At 50.6% G+C, this 18032-nt stretch overlaps 2 protein-coding genes across 14 annotated transcripts; both read right to left on the bottom strand.

Moving 5' to 3' along the window:
- Nucleotides 1–312: 312 nt before the first annotated feature.
- Nucleotides 313–10505, bottom strand: KCTD17 (potassium channel tetramerization domain containing 17). 12 transcript variants are annotated; one of them, XM_041129566.1, is made up of 8 exons: nt 9992–10505; nt 6726–6834; nt 4842–4933; nt 3780–3875; nt 3293–3418; nt 2503–2653; nt 1966–2178; nt 313–1057 (listed from the first exon to the last, which is right to left on the bottom strand). In XM_041129566.1, the coding sequence occupies exons 2-7, from the start codon at nt 6736–6738 to the stop codon at nt 1988–1990; spliced, it is 669 nt and encodes a 222-aa protein (XP_040985500.1). In that variant the 5' UTR covers nt 6739–6834; nt 9992–10505; the 3' UTR covers nt 313–1057; nt 1966–1987. The 12 variants fall into 12 exon arrangements, with proteins under 12 accessions (XP_040985500.1, XP_029896430.1, XP_029896429.1 ...); XM_030040570.2 differs by lacking the exon at nt 9992–10505 and adding an exon at nt 7451–9985 and having other exon boundaries at nt 2503–2581; XM_030040569.2 differs by lacking the exon at nt 9992–10505 and adding an exon at nt 7451–9985.
- Nucleotides 10506–15187: 4682 nt separating this feature from the next.
- LOC115352426 (3-mercaptopyruvate sulfurtransferase-like) lies at nt 15188–18012 on the bottom strand. 2 transcript variants are annotated; one of them, XM_030040575.2, is made up of 3 exons: nt 17897–18012; nt 16787–17439; nt 15188–16175 (listed from the first exon to the last, which is right to left on the bottom strand). In XM_030040575.2, the coding sequence occupies exons 2-3, from the start codon at nt 17379–17381 to the stop codon at nt 15877–15879; spliced, it is 894 nt and encodes a 297-aa protein (XP_029896435.1). In that variant the 5' UTR covers nt 17382–17439; nt 17897–18012; the 3' UTR covers nt 15188–15876. The 2 variants fall into 2 exon arrangements, with proteins under 2 accessions (XP_029896435.1, XP_029896438.1); XM_030040578.2 differs by lacking the exon at nt 17897–18012 and adding an exon at nt 17776–17890.
- Between the last annotated feature and the right edge of the window lie 20 nt (nt 18013–18032).

Genomic DNA, 18032 nt, shown 5'->3' on the forward strand with positions numbered 1-18032 from the left:
CCACACCCCTGCCCTCCCTCTCAGCTGTCCCCCAGGCACAGTGGGGTCACTACACTGGCTAGATAGGTGGCCCTCCCTTATTGTTATGATTTAGGGGTGCAGATACCCATAAGCAAACCTGCTCTGTGGCCCAGCTGCCTGCAGTGGGGATGCAGCCCAGATGCACTGGGAGGTCCCTCCAGCCTCCAGAAGACAGGAGCCGCACAAGCAGCTTCTGATGACTCCAGGTGACAAATCCAAACTCCTCTTCTCCAGCTCCCACCCGCTTCTACCAGCACCAAATTTTTGCCACTTGAAACGAGAGGCGGCAAGGAGGAGCAGACTGTGAACTTTATTCAGGAGTTACAACCTGGTGTCCTCGGACATAGCAGTGAAGCAAACGCCCCGCTCCCCGAGACCGGGATCTCCTGGTTCTAGCTGTCACGACATCGGGTGCCAGCGTGTTCCCGGTACCCGGGCAGCACGCCTGTCTCCTCCTCACCCTGCCGACACAGGGCTGCTTTGGGGGACAAGGGAGGGAGGCACCAAGGAGCGTGATACCCAGCGCGGGGACACCCCAGGAGCAGTGCAGGTGGCCCAGAAAAGGGCTGTGGCTCTGCACTTGCCCTCTGGCCACCAGCCCAAGCCCAGACCAGCTGCCTGCAACAGCCAAAGGGCAAGGACTGGTCCTTCCTCAGCTGCCACCACCTCGGGGCCCCGGTCGCATCCAGGGTGTTCGGAAGGGACCGCAGGCTGCAGTGGCTGATCACCGATGTCCCCAGCAGGGGCCACTGTGACATTAAGGAAAGCCAGGCTGCTAGGCGTGGGAGGGGGCCATGGGCTCCAGCCCCTAGAACAGCCCAGGGGCTCCATGGATCATTTACCCTTCTCCAGGGCTGGAGGTTCAGGCCTCCCAGGTGAGTTTGTAAAAAAGAATGGCTGCGTGTGAAGAGTGAAGTGTCACTGTGAGGCAAAGGGCTGCCGTACACTGCAGTACAAAAATAAAGATGTAAACAAGAAATGAAAAGGCCGGAGCGGAGTGTCGGGATCACATCCTCAGACCTCTGGCTTGCAACAGCTAGAGAAGGAGAGAGAGGAGAGAAAGCAAATCAACGGCAGGAATAAAAAGTGATTGAGCATGGAGGGGAGAGTGAGAAACAGGAAAAGGGAAATGACAGAGGAAATGAGAACGGAAGAAAAAGAAAAGAGATGAGGAATGAGGGTGGGAGAACAGAGAAAAAGGAAGAAAAAGGCTGCGTGATTAACATACACTGACTTTTAAGAGAATAACACTCAGGTCCCACAACCATGGACAAGGAGGCTCTCAAACAGAGGGAGAGACAAATGTCAGCCAGCTAACAAGAGCCCTCCACCAGGACGGAGAGTGGCACTGAGCACCTCCAGTTTAACAAGAGCCCCACCGTTTTCCAGTATGAGAGAGGAATCCTCCTTCTAAAGCTTTCTGTACCCAGCCCCATGCACGCCAGGAGGCAGAGCACGGAGGCTCATTTCGCACACAGCTGCGAGAACATCTGGAGCGGGGACCGGCCGCTTCTGCTCTGCCTTCGCCACCCTCTCCCACTGCGCTCTCGCCCTGGCAGAGGCGGTGGGGGAAAAGCCCAGGGAAGCGAGAGCGGGGAGGGGAAAATAACAGGCTGCCTTCTGCAAACTGCTCTCAGGCTGGCAGGCAAAGGAGCTGCGGACAGCAGTCTGGAGAAGCGATCTGGCATGCATGTCAGGCAGCCGCATGGCAGACTTCCCCCGCTTCCCCGTGCCACCCCTCCCTGCTTTGCATTCATTTCCACCCCTCTTCATTTCTCCCAGCTGCGCAATCCTTTCTGCTGCCAGAGCCTCTGGTCTGGAGCCGTAGGGCCTGCTTGGCAGGTAAAGGCACACATAGGATGAGAATTGGAAAAGCTACCTTAGGGATGAGTCAACCTCCCCTCCCTCCTTCCCCTCCCCAAGCTCTACAAACCAGGGCCATACCCACAAGAGGGAAGTGAGTCACTCATGCAGAGCTCAGGCTGGCGGGAGCTGAGAGTGCGGACAGGTAACATACCTGCAGAGGAGGAAAAGTGAGGAGCAGAGAGAGACAGGGGCCCCGGCAGGGACCACTCTGAGCCCTGGGGGTTGAAAGAGAGCAGAGGGAAGGATGCTGGAGGCTGGGGAGTGGGGCAGAGTGGGAGGTAGGTGACAGTGCTGGGATGGACACGGAGGGGAGCAGGAGGGAGGGTCCGGAGGAAGAAAGAGTTTAGTGCAATCCCGAATAGATGGACAGTCTGCAAATAAAAATATAACCGTAAATAAACCAAACAGTTTAAAATACAAAGCAGCAGCCACGGTCACAGCTCTCCCCCGTCAGCTTTATCTCCAGAGAGACTCCTGCTCCTGGAGAGGACTGCCCCCAAACCCCATATCTGCCCTAGTCCTTCCCTGCAGCTAGTTGTGAGCTCTCACCAGAAAGGTGGACGGGTCTATGCTTGGGGGGTTATTTTTATCATTTTCCTCAAGGATTTGCTGCACCTTTCTCCTCTGCTTCTGCTTCTGCCTCTGCCTCCTCCTCCACCTCCTGCTCCTCCTCTTCCAGGTCCTCCTCTGTGCTCTGTGGCCCAGCATGCAGGACAAAGGGAAGAAACAGTGGAGATACTTGCAAGATGAGCCACGGCAGTTCTTTCTGACACACAAAGGAATAAAGCAATGGTCATGACACTGGAATAAAAAGGGACCTTTCCCCATGGCCAAGACAGCTCTAGGTCAGGGAGCAAAGAGCCTTGTCTTCCTCTGGAGCATCACGTCCAGGGCTACCTAATCCACTTACAAGTGCTGTGATCACACTGCTCAACAACTGCCATCAGTTGCTAGTGCTCATTCCTGTATCCTACTTGTCTGCAGGATGTCAGGCACTGCCACATGTTTCTGTCCTTCCCTCAAAAGGGAGGGAGGTGATCTCCTGCCCCTTAGGCTGGGACTCAGCAAAAGGAAAGAGAATGCTGCAAAACCTTCAGGGAAATCACACCCTAGAGGCAGAGTGATGCACACAGCATGGTCATGAGGAGGCACGAGGGGGATGTTAGAGTAGCATGAGAAGTGCCAGGATCACTTGCTAAAGCCATTTGCCACACACTCTCAACACACGCACTCCTCCATTTGGGCAATGGGTGTATGCCACGGTGCTGAACACCAGGACAAGCCCCTGTATTTCACCACCGAGATGACCCACAGTCACAGTGGAGACAGGAAAGAAAGAGGGAGCAAACAAGAGTGAAGGATCTCATAGGCAACAGGAGCAGGGCCATAGCAAAGTTGGTCTCACCTTGGCTTTGTGGCTGGGCTCAGAGCTCAGGCCGTTGGGGGAGTTGTAAAGCTCTTTGGAGACCACGCACAGGAACTCTGTCTGATCCTCATTCCCGTAGTTATAGGATGAGCCAATGTTCACAAGCTAGAAAAGGTGAGAGCAAGAATCACGAGCACATGTTACTGCAAACATCCACTCCACCTGGGGAGCAAGGCGGAAGGCCCCATCATGCAGCATGGAGTCCAATCCATACCCTCAACAGAAAGACCTCAAGCTGAGGAGGCACCACAGAGAACTAGGAGTCAGCCAGGACGCAAAACAGCTTAACCTCACACAGTGTCCTCCAAACCTCTAGAGAAGAGGCAAGAGAGAGCGAGTGTGACGGCACCATCAGTGACTGACCTGATATTCTCCGAGAGAGAAGGTGCCTTGCCCAGGGACTGTATGATATCCATGATCTTTTCCCCAAAAGACAACTCCCCACCCTCCTCTACCTTCCCCATACCTGCTCAAAGCGCCATCCATCCGACATAGTGGACACCATCTGAGTGAGCTCCTCTTCCTGGCACTGTAGCACGCGGTAGACGTGCTTAGGAGGCACCTGACAGCAAAATTGCATGTTTTTGCCAAAATTGCATGGCGTGTTGACAACGATCAGACGCTAAAGGCTGTTGCCCTCCTGCAGAATGAAGTGGTAGTACCCCTCCTTGTCAGACCTGTCCTCTTCCCCATGTCCCAGGTTAAAGGGGAGTGAAAACCACAACCCAACTTTCTGCTATGCTTTCACGGGGAGCAAGCACAACGGTATCTCTTCTGAGAGGAGAGACTGAGCTGAGTGCTGCCTGCATTGTCCCCAGAAGATATTGGGCTCTTTCAGTGGGGAGTTGCATTTGTCATTACAAAGTCATTTGTGCAAATGCCACAAATGATGATGGGGTTTTGCCAGCACAAAGTAACTGTGTTGCTGGAGGCTTACAACCTGAGGCAGACATGATGAAAAGTGAGATTATCAGCCAACGCTCCCAGAAGACAGGTTTTAAAAGGTTATTGCCAAGACAAGGTGTGATTGTGCCACAGGATTGATCCCGTGTGCCTCACTGTCTGCATTTAACTCTTCCACAGACACCTCTTCACCTCTTCCCTCCAGGTTTCTCTGCAGGTATCCCCATGCTCTTCCTTGTGATTACACCCCCAGGACTCCCCACACCAGAGCCCTCCTCTCCATGACACCTTCGTTCTCCTCACAAACATTCTTCCATATCCCACAGCAACCAGCTGCCTTCTTCCAAAAGCCAGAGGAGCTGATTTGGTTTCAGGGGCTACATCTAGCATTACTTCTGGGGATGCAAAACAAGCCTGTAACTTGTTTATTGTAACTAAAATGGTGGTAGCCTGTCCCCTGCAAGATTTTGCTATGTAGACATTAGCACATAAACTCTTGATTAGCTGCTTCTTTCCATTCCTTGCTGCTTCTCCCAAGTCTACTCTCCCTAGACTCACCTCTCCCTTTCCACATTCCCTCCTTCACCCACCCCACTCTATCTTTCCTTGCCATTTCTCTCCATACCTGAGTTACTGTGTAGTCCTTCTCCTCCAGTCGATCCTTGATTATTCGGATTAAAGGACCAATGTTATAGAACTCAGCTTCTTCTAGGACCCCTGAGAAAGACAGACAGAAGGACCACAAAGACAGAAAGCTAACAGCCCATCTTTGGTTTTTGGCTTGCAAAAGATCAGTTTTGAGCTTCCCAAAGTCCATAGGGAGAAATGACACCGCAGCCTCACTTTTTAACAGGTTTCTGTTGCTTGAAACTCTTACTGCAGAGAATTGAACCCTGGCTCTCTGCATTGCGTTTCTAAAGCTCACCCCAGTTTCCTTATGCTGCCCGCTACTACAGAAACAGGCACTGCCAGTGAAGGCTTGTGCCGAGGACTGCTAACACCTTTCCCAGCTAACTGGCCAAGGAGAATAAATGCAGGCTCCAGCCTCTCTCAATAACAACTTATCATCTTGTTCAGGCCCTCTACTTAAGGCAGAGAACCACAACTTGTTCTGACCTTGTCACCAAAAGACCCTGGAAAATCCCAACTTTCTTCCTGGGCCAGTTGGAGTTGCACCCACCTTGCAGCCCCATATGACTTCAGATGCTCTTTGGCTCTCTCCCCTGTGCTTCACCTCAAAACAGGTAAATGGAGAAGTGTTTTGTTTTTTTTCTCTATGGTGTCTGCATCCATCACCTCTCCTGAGACTCACCTGTTTGCTAACAGGTCCTCAGGGAAAGGGAGGTGGGTTCCCAGAGAGTCAGTGAGGGAAAGGCGGCCAGGAGCCAACACTCACATGTCCCCAGGGCAGCACCCGGGCAGTGCAGGTGGGGAGATTGGCCCTTCACTACCTGACACACTCAGACCTCTTCCAAGTCCCTCATTCAGCTGTGAATCGTCTAAAGGGTTAGTTTTATGCCAGCTTGAGTGTCTGCAGCAGGAACAAAAGGCAATGTTAAGCTATGAACAGGACTCCTATTTATGCTTCAGATTTGACGTTAAAGCCTGTGGATGAACTCTGTCTGGATGAACTCTGAACCTCAGGATTACAAGAAATGTCAAGTAGGAGACACCTCAGAATTGTGTTTATTACAATTCTTTACCATTACTTAGATATATTTTGGGAATTGTAACTCATAAGATGATTCTGAAGAAAACTTTCCTTGCATTAGGTAAAAATATGTAAGAGACAGAGGCAAGAAGACTAATGAACATGCAGAAATTGTGCTTGGCAAGGGCTGGACAGCACAGCCTGTCTTTGGAATTGGCTCCTTGTCAGACTCTAGCATCCAAAAAATAACGAGACATTGGGGACTGCTGGCTAGTAACACCATGATGTTACTGAGTTATCCTGTTGGATCCCCTGTCAACCTCAAATGAGGGATTGGTTTGTCTGGCTTGCTCCACTGGAATTGCTGCAGTCCACAACCCATCAGAGCACTAGTAGCATACATTGCATATCACTGATTAATGATGGTCTTTACTACAGTCAGTAGAAGAGATGAGCTTGGTTTTGTTTGGTCTTCTGGGTTTTCATTCCTAATTAGAAACACTCAGTCATTAACAGAAAACTCAGTCACAGAGCCTGGTTGAAAGTGGATCAGGAACAAGTAAAAAATGGTTTATTGAGGCTGAGAGATCTTGCCTACTTCCATCTTGGTGACATCTCTGCTGAACGAACAGTCGTGAAGCCACAAGACCTGTAGGATGCCTGCCTCACTTACTCTGAACCCCTTTAGTAAAAGAAAAATCGGTATGCTTTCCAAAAGCTGCAGGGATAGCCCTCTCAAATCCCCACACATCAACCTCCAGAAGGAGAATGAGAGACAACAAGGTCAACAACAAGTCCTACTATGTCCTGGCTACTGCAGCAACGTTAAGTGGGAAGTTTCTGAGCTCCAACACTCACCCTCTGCAGCCATATCTTTATCCAGGACCAGCTTCCCATGACGGAGGAAATTCAGGATGGGTCCAAAGTAAGTGGGGTCCCGGTCTATTAGGTATGCACCAGTCTCATCCTAGCAACAGAGATAGACCACGAGGAGAAACACCCCATGGGAAACTTATAACCAACCCTCAAATGCTCCAGACTATAAGAAAATACAAACCTAAGCAAAAATGTCCACTATTTCTAAGACTCCTTGGAAACCATGGGCCCCTGAGGGTCCCTAGCCAAGTCAGCCCAGCTTGGATTTTAACTCCTGTATTGGTATGCTCAGCGTGCCCACCTCAGTATGGACCAACTCAGCTGAGCAAGCCAAAAAAAATAGGCCTCGGTCTCCTTCTGCAACTCTGCGTACAGGCCTGGTGTGAGAGGGCAGAGACCCCCTTTTAGGGGACAAGACTGAGTCAGGCAGATCCAGCTGGGAGGCAGACCCAGGGGGTGTGGGGAGAGCAGGGGCGGAGGGGAGACGGCATCTCTTTTCCCCAGCTCAGGAAGACTGGTGCCAGGCTACAACACAGCAAGGTGGGATCTGGCAAGGGAAAATTCTTCCCGGGAGAGGGGAGGGAAAGAGCATGCATTTTTCATTCAGTTACTCCTGCAGCCGTCAGGTTCTGGCTTCATCCCTGCATCCCTCCAGCCCTCCCCATCCTCGGTGGGGCACGGTACGGGAGGCAACCCAGCTGCCTTACCCGGTCCGACTGCAGCTCCTCGCCCTGGCACAAGCGACACAGGAAAGATTTCTGCTCCCGACACAGGGTCTGCCTGGTGGTGAGGAAGACTGTGCCCCCCACGTTGAGCCTCACCCACTTGGCCTGGGTGCCAGCGGGTGACGGGATGTCCCAGGTGCAGCGTAGCCCCACGGCGCCCTGCATCTCCTCCCTGCCCTCCATCCTCATCCTCACCCCCCCCCTCCCAGCGTGCAGGGATTGCCGCAGGTGCTGCCAGCCGGAGAATGCCGGGATCTGTAGTTTATCTGTCTCTCCCTCCGCAGCAGCCGTGTTTCCTGGGGGCCAGGGTCCTCCCTGTGACCACCAAGGGAATCCTGAGGGGAGGAAGGATGCTGGAGGATATTGCTGCGGCTGTTGGGGGGGGTAAAACTACAGCTCCAGAGCGCTCACGCTCCCTGGCTTTTCCCCTGTTCCCGTTTTCACTAACCAAAGGCCGGCCAGCATTTCGGAGGTGAAGGGTGTTATGCAAGAATCCTTGGCATTTATTCCCATAGATATCCTCTCTGGCTCATTAAAAGGTTCTGGGAACTGTAGTTTGCAGGGACATGTACAAAAGGGTGCTGGGAACTGTAGTTTTCCCAGCCCGCTGTCCCTGCAAGGAGGATGCTGTAATGAAGGGGGCTGCACTGTACTACATGACCCCAGCCCTGCGGCTGGTAGTCTGCCTGCTTCCAGTCCTGGGTCTTGCCTGCAAGATTCCTCGGAGTCAGGAAGAACAACCTGCTCCCTGGCAGTCAGCAGATTAAGCCCGTCAGCACTGTACTGCACAGCTTTCCCTTCAGGAGATCCATTACCCCGGGCTCACAGCTCAGTGCTGCATCAGTTGCCACACTGTTCTTACCGCAAAATGTGCAGACAGTTGCCTTCTTGCTAACATATGTAGGGACACTTCTGGGAACTGTATCCTAGATTTGCATGAAGTGCTGGCAGGGGGCAGGAATAATTTTTCTTCCAGCTCGGCAGAGTTGCTGACTCAGCAAACTCCCCCCCCCCCCCCCCCCCCCCCGGCCCTGTGCTGCCCTGCCAGCACAAACCATGCCAGACAGAGAACCCCTGCATCCCTCCCTTGTGCTCCCGCCATCCCTGTTTGTGTCTGGGCAACGGAGCGCTCAGATTTTAACTTAGCTCTGTGCGGAGTTTTACGTCTGCCCCAGGCACATATCACGCGCCGAGGCCGACGTACCAATCCTGCCGTACCGAATCTAGCCCTGCCTCTGCCACTCGCTCCTGCCGGGCCCAGCTTGGACCTCGGCAACTCATGCCCCATGGGACTCTGTTCAAACGCGCTCCTTGGCACGGACACAACCCGAACGAGCTCTCTCTCCAGCGGCTCTGCTTTTCCCACTCCCCCTTAAGCACAGCCGTGCTTGCCAGCAGCTCGAGCATATTAGGAATGGAAAGGAAAGGCTGATGTTTCACCTGAATGTGGCCCAATGCCTTCTTTCACCTAAGCAACTTTCTGGCTCTTCCTTGCCAGGGCAATGCAGCACTGCAGAGACACCGTGGTGCCTTGCAGACACTTTATTGTTCTTGCAGCTGGATCTTTGTGTCTTCTGAGGTGGGGTTTTATTGGGGGAAGCAGGTGTATAAAAAGATACGTTATGTTTTGCTCCTTCCTTTTCTTCTCGTCCTTCCCTCTTCTTTTACTTATAACTTACTTCCTTTTATCATTACAGGACGTAAAGGCAGCGTCACCCTTCCCCCAAATAACCCAGGATTTCCTTCACAAAGACAGTATAAGTGTGTACTTTGCTCCTTCCATGGAGGAGTGCAAAGGGGAGGAGGGGAAGAGAGGGTAACATGGATAAAGCTTTCAAGATTGCTGACCTCCAGCTAATTTAAGCACAGGCACAATCCAGCTGCTGCAGGGTGTAAATTCAAATAACTCTAGATCTCCTTGAATTTATACCAGGAGCTGGCCAGCACTAGAGTGACCAAGAACAGGGAAAGGATGAAAAATGATTTTTGCCTACCTATAAGGAGCAGACTTTGGCCCAAATTAGTGCCCAGCCCTTGGACCAGTCTTCACTGAGCAGTGGTGTGCATCAGAGATGCTCAGACTAACACTGACCTGAGCTGAAGCATCACAAAGTGCAACACAGCTCTGGGCTGTGGGACTGTTGCCCTCCTACCTCTGGCTCCAAGTCAAACCATGGCAAATCTGAGAGCTCTGCCCTGCACTCTGGTGTGCAAGGGATGCAGAACCCTATCTGTAGTAGCCACAGCTCCAGGAGAGCATTAGGGTGAGGACTGTGGCTCTCTGATATGAATGCAGTAGTCGGGTGGCAGCCTATAGCCCCTTATCTCCCCCTCCAAGAAATCTGCCTTGCCTTAGTTTTCTTCTTTCTTCTCTCAAGGGTTCACCCTGTCTCCCTTTCCTCCTCTCGCAGCCCCTCAGCCTCTTGCTCCTTTCTAGGTCCACCTCTTGTTCTTGACACCTTCCCCAACCTCTCCCATGCCAATGCTGCTGCTCATGGGTCAGGGATGGTATTCAGAGCGTACCTTCTTCCATCAACACCAGCCTCCATCCAGCGCTTCAAGTCTTGCTCAGGGCCATGGTATGAAAGGTTAGTTGGTAAACCTAAAGAGGAGTACTATGAGTAAGGAAAGAGGTCAAGGTACACCACTCCCATTCCCAGAGCCTTCTTTTCTGCAACATACAGCACAAAATTTATTGAAACCCCCCCCAGGCCAGGGTGTTCCCCATAGTAAGTGAAAATCCTCTTTAGGAAGCAGTCAGTCCGAGGTGAATTACCAACTGAAATGCTATGATGAGTCCAGGGTGTGGGCTACATACAGGCCTGATTTGCACACCATCACCACACATAGTTCTGAGATGCAAATAGCATGCCCTTGTTAAGGTCCATTAAAATTAAGCAATGGAACAGAGGAGAAATAAACTTAAATAATCCAATGGCTGTTCCTCCTGCTTTGATGATAACTATATATATTTCCTGGTTTCGGCTGGGATAGTTAATTTTCTTTCTAGTAGCTGGTATAGTGTTATGTTTTGGATTTAGTATGAGAATAATGTGGATAACACGCTGATGTTTTCAGTTGTTGCTAAGTAGTGTTTAGACTAAGTCAAGGACTTTTCAGCTTCTCATGCCCAGCCAGCAAGAAGGCTGGAGGGGCACAAGAAGTTGGGAGGGGACACAGCCAGGGCAGCTGACCCAAACTGGCCAGAGGGATATTCTATACCATGTGATATCATGCCCAGTATATAAACTGGAGGGAGTTGGCCGGGGTCGGGGGGGCAGATCACTGCTCAGGAACTAACTAGGCATCAGTCAGCAAGTGGTGAGCAATTGCATTGTGCATCACTTGTTTTGTATGTTCCAATTCTTGTATTATTATTATTGTTGTTTTATTATTATTGTTATTATTTTCTTCCTTTCTGGCCTACTAAACTGTCTTTATCTCAATTCACGAGTTTTACTTTTTTTTCCCCGATTCTCTCCCCCATCCCACGGGGCGGGGGCGGGGGAAGTGAGCAAGCAGCTATGTGGTGCTTAGTTGCTGGCTGGGGTTAAACCACAATATAAAACACATGCACAGAAACAGAAAGACAGGAGCAAGCAAGAGTTTACACAGGGCAGCGTGACTGTGTAATTCTGTATAGCCCTGCTGCGTACCCAGTTAAATCACAGGGACAATTGCACAGACAGACTGTGGGCAGGAAAAACTGGACAGCCACTGGGTAGATAGGTGATGGGGCTGAACAAGAGTTGAGGAAAACAGATCAGGGGGTAAACTGAGAGTTTCTTGGTTCAGCAGCCAGCAAGCCTGCAGTTGCAAACCTGCAGAAAGCTACACACACTGCAGTGCTCTGTACATACCTTGCAGCCTGATGAGTCAGCTGGGTACACGGGATACGATGCATCGCTAACATTGCGGAGCTGCTCTTAGGGAATTGTTGCATTGTGGAGCAGCAGTGGGAGCGGGGATCACCGTGTGTTGGCACAGATAGTGTCACCACTCTAGCAAGCTGGGAACATGTGTCTGGGATTAAACCTGTGCAATCATTTAGTTAATGAACACACTGTGGCATGAGGTACCAGAGAAGAAACTGTCTCCTTTCTCTTCTCTATAGAAGCAGGGAGGGGAGGACAAGTAATGCTTTTGACATTTTGCCATTAAGCCAACAGTGAACTGGGCAATGAAAACTCCCTACACTGGACTTGGGGGTAGGAGGAAGACAGTTCACTTGTAGCCAACAGAGCCCAGCTTGACTGCCAGCTGAGCCAGTCATATTGGAGCAGGAAGAGAAAGGCCCCGTGCCATGCAGGTGAGCTAATCTTTCTCCAGTTCCTTGTGCTTCATGCGGTCTGTGATCAACGTACCTGCATGCAAAATAGTGTGTAAAGTCTGTGTGTACATGTGCATCACTCAGCAGCTCTGCTGGAAGAGTGCTGGGAGGAGGAGAGAGAACAGTCACGTAGCACCCAGTTACGAGCTGGGACCAGTAGAGATGGGAGGAACAAGAAAAGCCCCTGCAGGTAATAGCAATTACCATTGTTCATGCAGTGGTCATTAGTGTGAAGGGACAGTGGTGCTGGCAGAAGAAGGGCTGCTTTGGAATTTGGGAAAGTTTGCAGGGGAACAAAAGGTTCGCTGGCAAGCGAAGTGTGAAATAGTGCAACCTGACTGCTAGGCAGCAGTAGGGAAGGAAAAGGAATGCAGGGGACAAAGACAGCATGTGAGAAACAAGGGACTGTTGGATTACTTTTGGAGAACCATTGACCAGACTGTTTTCACGGAGTCCAAAACTACTTTAGGAAAAAAGTATTGCAGATAGTAAATATACCACTAAAGAGTTTACATGCCGCCCTGGGATTCTCAAATTTATATAGAGCTGTAATAGCACCACTCTCAAGTTAGCCACAGGTCAATGTGACCCTCTTTCTACATCAGGGCTGGCTACTTTTTAGGCTACTTTTTGGACACCATGAGACCTATCCCACGGAAGATATGCTATTCCCCTTTGCCTGTGGCAAATTTTCCACAGCAGAGTCATGAACATTAGTGATTTGCATTCATATCCACTTCTCCCCTTCCCAGTTTCCAGTTCCCATAGGAAATCCACCCACTGAGTCAGGGACATAAAGATCTGCAGAACATTTATAGTCCTGGTGCAAGTCCCCTCTGCTGTTCCATATGTCCAGTAGCATCTGTTATGCCTCAAAATAGGTTTTTGCAGTCTCCAGGTTTTGAAAACATTGCCTCAGTCTCCACAAAATTCCCACTGCTTTGCCTGCAGCATGAGAACAGATCTCAACTAAAAGGAGGGAGAATATCAGAAGACACTCTTGGACAGATTTTTGATAGGTGATGTAACAGGGCATACCCCAGAAAGACAAAGTATCTTGTCCTGGTGAAGAAGTCCTCAATTTCTCCTCTGTGGGGAAATCAAGGCAAACCTAAGCATCTGGTAAAAGATTTGCCAAAAGCTGGGAAACTGAAGAACCACTGAGATTTTGTGGTTCAAAACCCAGTACTGCCAACCTTGGCACACATACTAGAGAGGGGGAAGGGCCCCACTAGACGTCATCGAGCCACACAGTCAAAATGTAGAGCAAGGGGAGAGTGAAATCTTCCACTTCATTTGTGATCTTCAGGCTGATGGCTGGGCTGCACCAGACATCTCCCCACGACACACAGGGCAGAGAAAAGCAGCTCAGTCTCAAGAAGCAGAAAGATTCCCACTCACCCCAGGGACTGTGGAAAAAAGAAACACAGTACTTAAGCTGTATTGCCAAGTGTTCTGGAAGGACAAGGGTAAAAGCTAGCCCCCTGCATCCACTGGAAATGGTTAACAAAGTCTGAAGGAATATGTCAATTTTCTCTAATATCTAAATTTTCCTGGAGAAACAGAGCAAGCACAGCACTCCTCTTTGTCCATAGGGGCCTGGCCACATATTCACAAAACCTGCCTCACCTCCCAGCCACACCCAGGGTGTTAAACGTTTATGACCCAGCACATGAAAGCCTTTTAGCTTGGCTGATGGTGGGAGAAGTTAGAAATCCCGACCTGAAAAGACATCACAAGCCAGATCCTGCTATAAGATCCCATACTAGGCAACACTGCCTGTGCAAGTATCTTTAACTTAAAGTATCTTAAAAAGCAGCACCCATGTTGCTCAGGCTGGGAGGCCCCTCCAGAGAGGGTTTAGCACCACTTGCTGTTCCCAGCCAGTCACCCCAGCCAGTGCTTATCCTTTTGTTTTCATGTCAACACCATACTTCAGCTTAAAAAGTTTAAGTGCTCTCAGTTACAGACTGCAATCAGATGTCCTACATGACATGCTAACTAGTTCTTCCCTTTCCCCTGCAGGAAACAGTTGCTAGAAAATTACCCCACTTGGGATAAAGCAAGGTGTTGCTACCAGCCTTTAAAAAGACAGTGATTACCTGGGTGAGGAAATTCATAAAGCACAGGAGTAGCAAACCTTTCCCTAGCAGGAAGGAGAAGAAAATTAATTAAACCGTCAGTTAGACCCAGAACTGAAAGTCTTAACAATTTACAGGGCATGCTGTAACCTGCAAAGGAAGCCCTTTTGGGAAGTCTAAGCCCAAAGAACTAAATGGAAGCTGGCAGATCTGTGTCTTGCACTGCATACTAAAGGGTCACTCATTTCAGACCCCTGCACACTCTGCATACTCAGCACTTGCTGTAATGCCAGCCCCCAGCCCCTGAAAAGCTACGTTGTTAAGACTGGATGTAGGTAGGGAAACAATGTTTTCACTGGAAATAGGTGGGAAGAAGGGTCAGGTTGCATGTGTGGGTGGGAAGGACAGAGGAGGAAATCATCTGGACAGTGGAACTCCAGCTCCACAGGTGAGCAGAAGTGGAGCTTGTGTGCACGCAAGCCAAGCCCAGGAAGAAGCCAGGCCTGCAGCCAACAGAGGCCAAAGGAAACATGAAGAATAAACACTCTCCAATAGGAAAGGATCCGGCCCTCATATTCAGTGGCTAGGAGGGGACGCTGCAAATCTGTGACCGTAAGCATCCCTAGCACCCCCTAGAAAGGACAACCCCATCATCCTCAGATGTCCACAGGTACCTATTGCTGCAAGCCCAAGAGCAGAACCTGTCTCAATAACTTTCTAAGTTACCAGTGGGCCAGAATAGGTGCAGGCTCTCTCTCTCTTTTTTTTTTTTTTCTTTTTTCTTTTTTTCTTCTGTTAAGAGGAAAAAAAATCCTAGAGAGAACAAATTCTTGAACATTGTGAAGGATACCCAGGGGGATTTCAACTCTCAGATATAAGACAATGGTCTTGGGGAAAAATATGTGCCATTGTGGGCTATTCCTCTGTAGATCTCAGTTCCCTTAAGTTTTTTAAGGTTACATGGTAACTCTCATGGAAAGAGCAGAAACACCCATGCAGTCCACTTTTCACCATGTGAGCTGACATCCAGTCTTTGAAGAACAGAGCTGTCACTGACTAACATGGAGTTTTAGGCCAAAAAGCAAATGGACAAGGACTGAAAGGAGGAAGATGGTAAAAAGTCCCAAGAGAGAAGTATTCCAGTCTTTCCTGGGCCAAAGAGCTTGTTGAGGTTAGGAGATGTAGTTCTACTCATGGAGAGAAGAAAACATCTCATTCAAATAATCAAGACAAAGTGATCCCATAGAAACAGAGTTCCTGAAAAGGAATCACCCAAGCAACACTCACATAAGTTCCATTCAGCAGACAGGCCTTGAAACACATGTTTATTTACCCTTTTTTTAATCCCAGAATCTTTTTTTTTTCCCAAGGGGGATTTTGGATTACGGGTGTACAAAACTGGCTAAGTATGCATTGCAGTTAGAGTCCAAATGCAAGAAGAAATCCAAACCGAGTCTCTAACCTAAGCGGCAACCTGGGAGCCATATTTGCTCCTTTAACAGCTGTGTCTTTCCCCAAAGTTTTGCACTCAAAACAGCCATAAAGTGCACGCATGGCTTCTAGGACAGAGGCAGCGAGCAGGATCATGAGGCACAGTTACATAAGTATGACCATCCTGTAAGTGAACGTGCTGGAACATCCTGAATCATGAGCTTGGCTTGACTCAATTACTTCCCCATGCTGCCACCAGCACTCTCTCCCTTCCATCTGATATGGTAAAGAGGTCACAGAATCACAGAACAGCTGAGGTTGGAAGTGACTTTGGGAGGACATCTGGTTCACCCCACCTGCTCAAGCAGGGTCACCTAGAGCTGGCTGCCCAGGTCATCTTTATGGTCCTAAGCAGTAGCAGTAGTTTAAGGAGAAAGTGCCCATGTGCCCATACTTGTTACCCAACACCTTAACCTCAAGACACTTAACCAGGAATGCTAAACCCATCTTTTCCAAATCCTGTTTCAAGGCAAATTATCTGCACAGCTGGGAGATGAAGCTGCTTATTACACCATCTTCCCCTTTCCCTCAGAAACAATATTTTCAGGCTGTGCCCGCATGTACCATTCCACCCAGGCCCCATCGTACACAGCAACATCTGGTTTGCCACAGAGGTATGCCCCCAGAGCCACGTGGCAGGCAGTGACCCCAGAGCCACATGTGGCTACCACTGGCTTTAAGAGGTCCACCTTCTTCTCCTGGAACAGACTGCGGATCTGCTCAGGGGTCTTCTCTAAGCCAGACTCTGTGAGGAAATCGGTGAAGGGGATGTTCATCGACCCAGGGACATGACCAGGCTCAATTCCTGGAGGAAAAGCAATACAGATAGGAATTAACCTCTACTGTCTGGGACAAATCCATTGCAAAACCTGTTCTCTGTTTCACTGGGAGGAGTATTTATTGTTTAGTATATTTTGTTAAAACAAAAACATTTATTTTTGTTAAACTTTAGTAGATTACTGATTACTCAGGAAGGACAGCTCTAACCTTCAGGTTACCACATGGACACAATCCTGTCAAATTCTGTTCTTCCTCCCAGTTCCCTCCACATCTTCCCCACATCAGAGCAACCCACTCTGATGAGGCACTGACTGAAGCACCTCCACAGGCCCTTCTGAGGGCAAGAGCAGCACCAGCACATGAAGAGACCAATGAGTATCTTTGAGGTGTATGGAAGCTACATTCCTCACCCCAGCCCTTCATGAGAAAAAAAATACACAGCTTTCCCACTCCTGAATTTTCAAAGAGCAGCACTTGCTACTCAAAAGGAGAGGAGGACAGGTGGATACACTGCCTCAAGTCCAATCCCATAAAGGACAACCATACTTCCCTTCATTACCTCTACAGGACTCAAACAGATGGGCACCTTAAATGAAGCCCCTTTTAATTATGCCAATGTGTCAGGAGGCACATTACCATCTCGGGGCTCTGGCTCTACTCCCCGGAACCGTCCTGCAGCGCGTGCATCCACTAGTTGGAAGCGGTGGGAATCCAAGTTATCTAAGACATCCTCGTAGGTTTTCACCAGGGACTTGTCCAAGGAGGCATGGAACTCAGAGGGAGCTACCTGGCTTTTGCCAGAGCTCAGCGCATTCCCCTCTCGCTGCCAATTCTTCAGGCCACCATCCAGAAGGGAGACAGCTTCATGTCCGAAGGCCCGGAACATCCACCACACCCGAGGTGCTGAGAAGAGGCCTTGGTCGCTGCCATCATACACCACAACATGGGAATCATTCCCCACACCCAGCTTCCCCACATACTCAGCAAAGTCATCAGCCTTGGGCAGCATGTGATCGTAAGGTGAAGTACGGTCGCTGCACTGGTCAATGTCGAAGAAAACTGCACCAGGGATATGGCGCTCCTCAAATTCGCGCTTCGGGTCACGCTTCATCTTTGGCAAATACCAAGATGCATCCACAATTCTCAAGGCCAGACCAGCTTGCTGGGACTTGATGGCTTCTGAAAGCCATTTTGCAGACACCAGAGCACGGTAGAGTAGTTGTTGCGACATTGCTTCCGAGTCCTGGCCAAGATTACCTGATTCCTGGGGTCTGCCTAGATCCACCTGACTGCAAAAGGAAGAGAGTGGCAAATTAGAGACGAGCCTTACAAAAAGCGACTGGACGAAGATGCATTTTGGGACCAAAGACCTGCGTCTGCACCGAGGTGCTGGCTAAGCCTACAGCGAGGGGTTTGAAATGCTCCAGCCCTTGAAAATAAGTTTCGCAAAGCTCGGCCCAAAGCCTGCCCCAAGCGGGACAGCCACGGCGCAGTCCTGCCCTGCGCCCAGCCCCCTGTAGCCCACCCGGCCCCTCCAACCTCCAGCGACCACCAGCCAGCAGGAGGGGACCGAGCACCCCACCGCTCTCACCGCCCCGGAGCACATCTCTCAACCGAGGCCTTACCGGGCGCCCCGGCCGCCCCTCACACAAGTTGAACCCCCGCCGCCACCCCTCCCGTCCCGGCGGCGGGGCCGCGGTTCGCCTCCGCGTAGCGGCGGTGTGAAGGAGCGGGGCAGCCCCGTACCTCCGCGCCGGGCTTCAGCCGAGCAGCACCCGCCCTCAGTCCCCGCCAGCCATGGCCGCCGCCGCCGGGGAAGCCGGAGCCCTCCCAGCGGGCCGGTCCCGGGCGGTGCCGCCCGCCCCTGCGCCGCCTCCTCGGG

The sequence above is a fragment of the Aquila chrysaetos genome, chromosome 17 (genome assembly GCF_900496995.4).
Source record: "Aquila chrysaetos chrysaetos chromosome 17, bAquChr1.4, whole genome shotgun sequence".
NCBI lineage: Eukaryota > Metazoa > Chordata > Aves > Accipitriformes > Accipitridae > Aquila > Aquila chrysaetos.

What these genes read in the sequence shown, in the direction of transcription:
- KCTD17 (XM_030040569.2), bottom strand. Translation starts at nt 7,657, where the DNA reads ATGAGGATGGAGGGCAGGGAGGAGATGCAGGGCGCCGTGGGGCTACGC. An exon ending in AGGACTACACAGTAACTCAG is followed by an intron (nt 3,876 to 4,841) that starts GTATGGAGAGAA and finishes TTTTGCTGTCAG; the next exon opens with GTGCCTCCTAAGCACGTCTA. An exon ending in ATGGATGGCGCTTTGAGCAG is followed by an intron (nt 3,419 to 3,779) that starts GTATGGGGAAGG and finishes CACCTTTTCTAG; the next exon opens with CTTGTGAACATTGGCTCATC.
- LOC115352426 (XM_030040575.2), bottom strand. Translation starts at nt 17,381, where the DNA reads ATGTCGCAACAACTACTCTACCGTGCTCTGGTGTCTGCAAAATGGCTT. An exon ending in AGAGCCAGAGCCCCGAGATG is followed by an intron (nt 16,176 to 16,786) that starts GTAATGTGCCTC and finishes CTTTTCCTCCAG; the next exon opens with GAATTGAGCCTGGTCATGTC.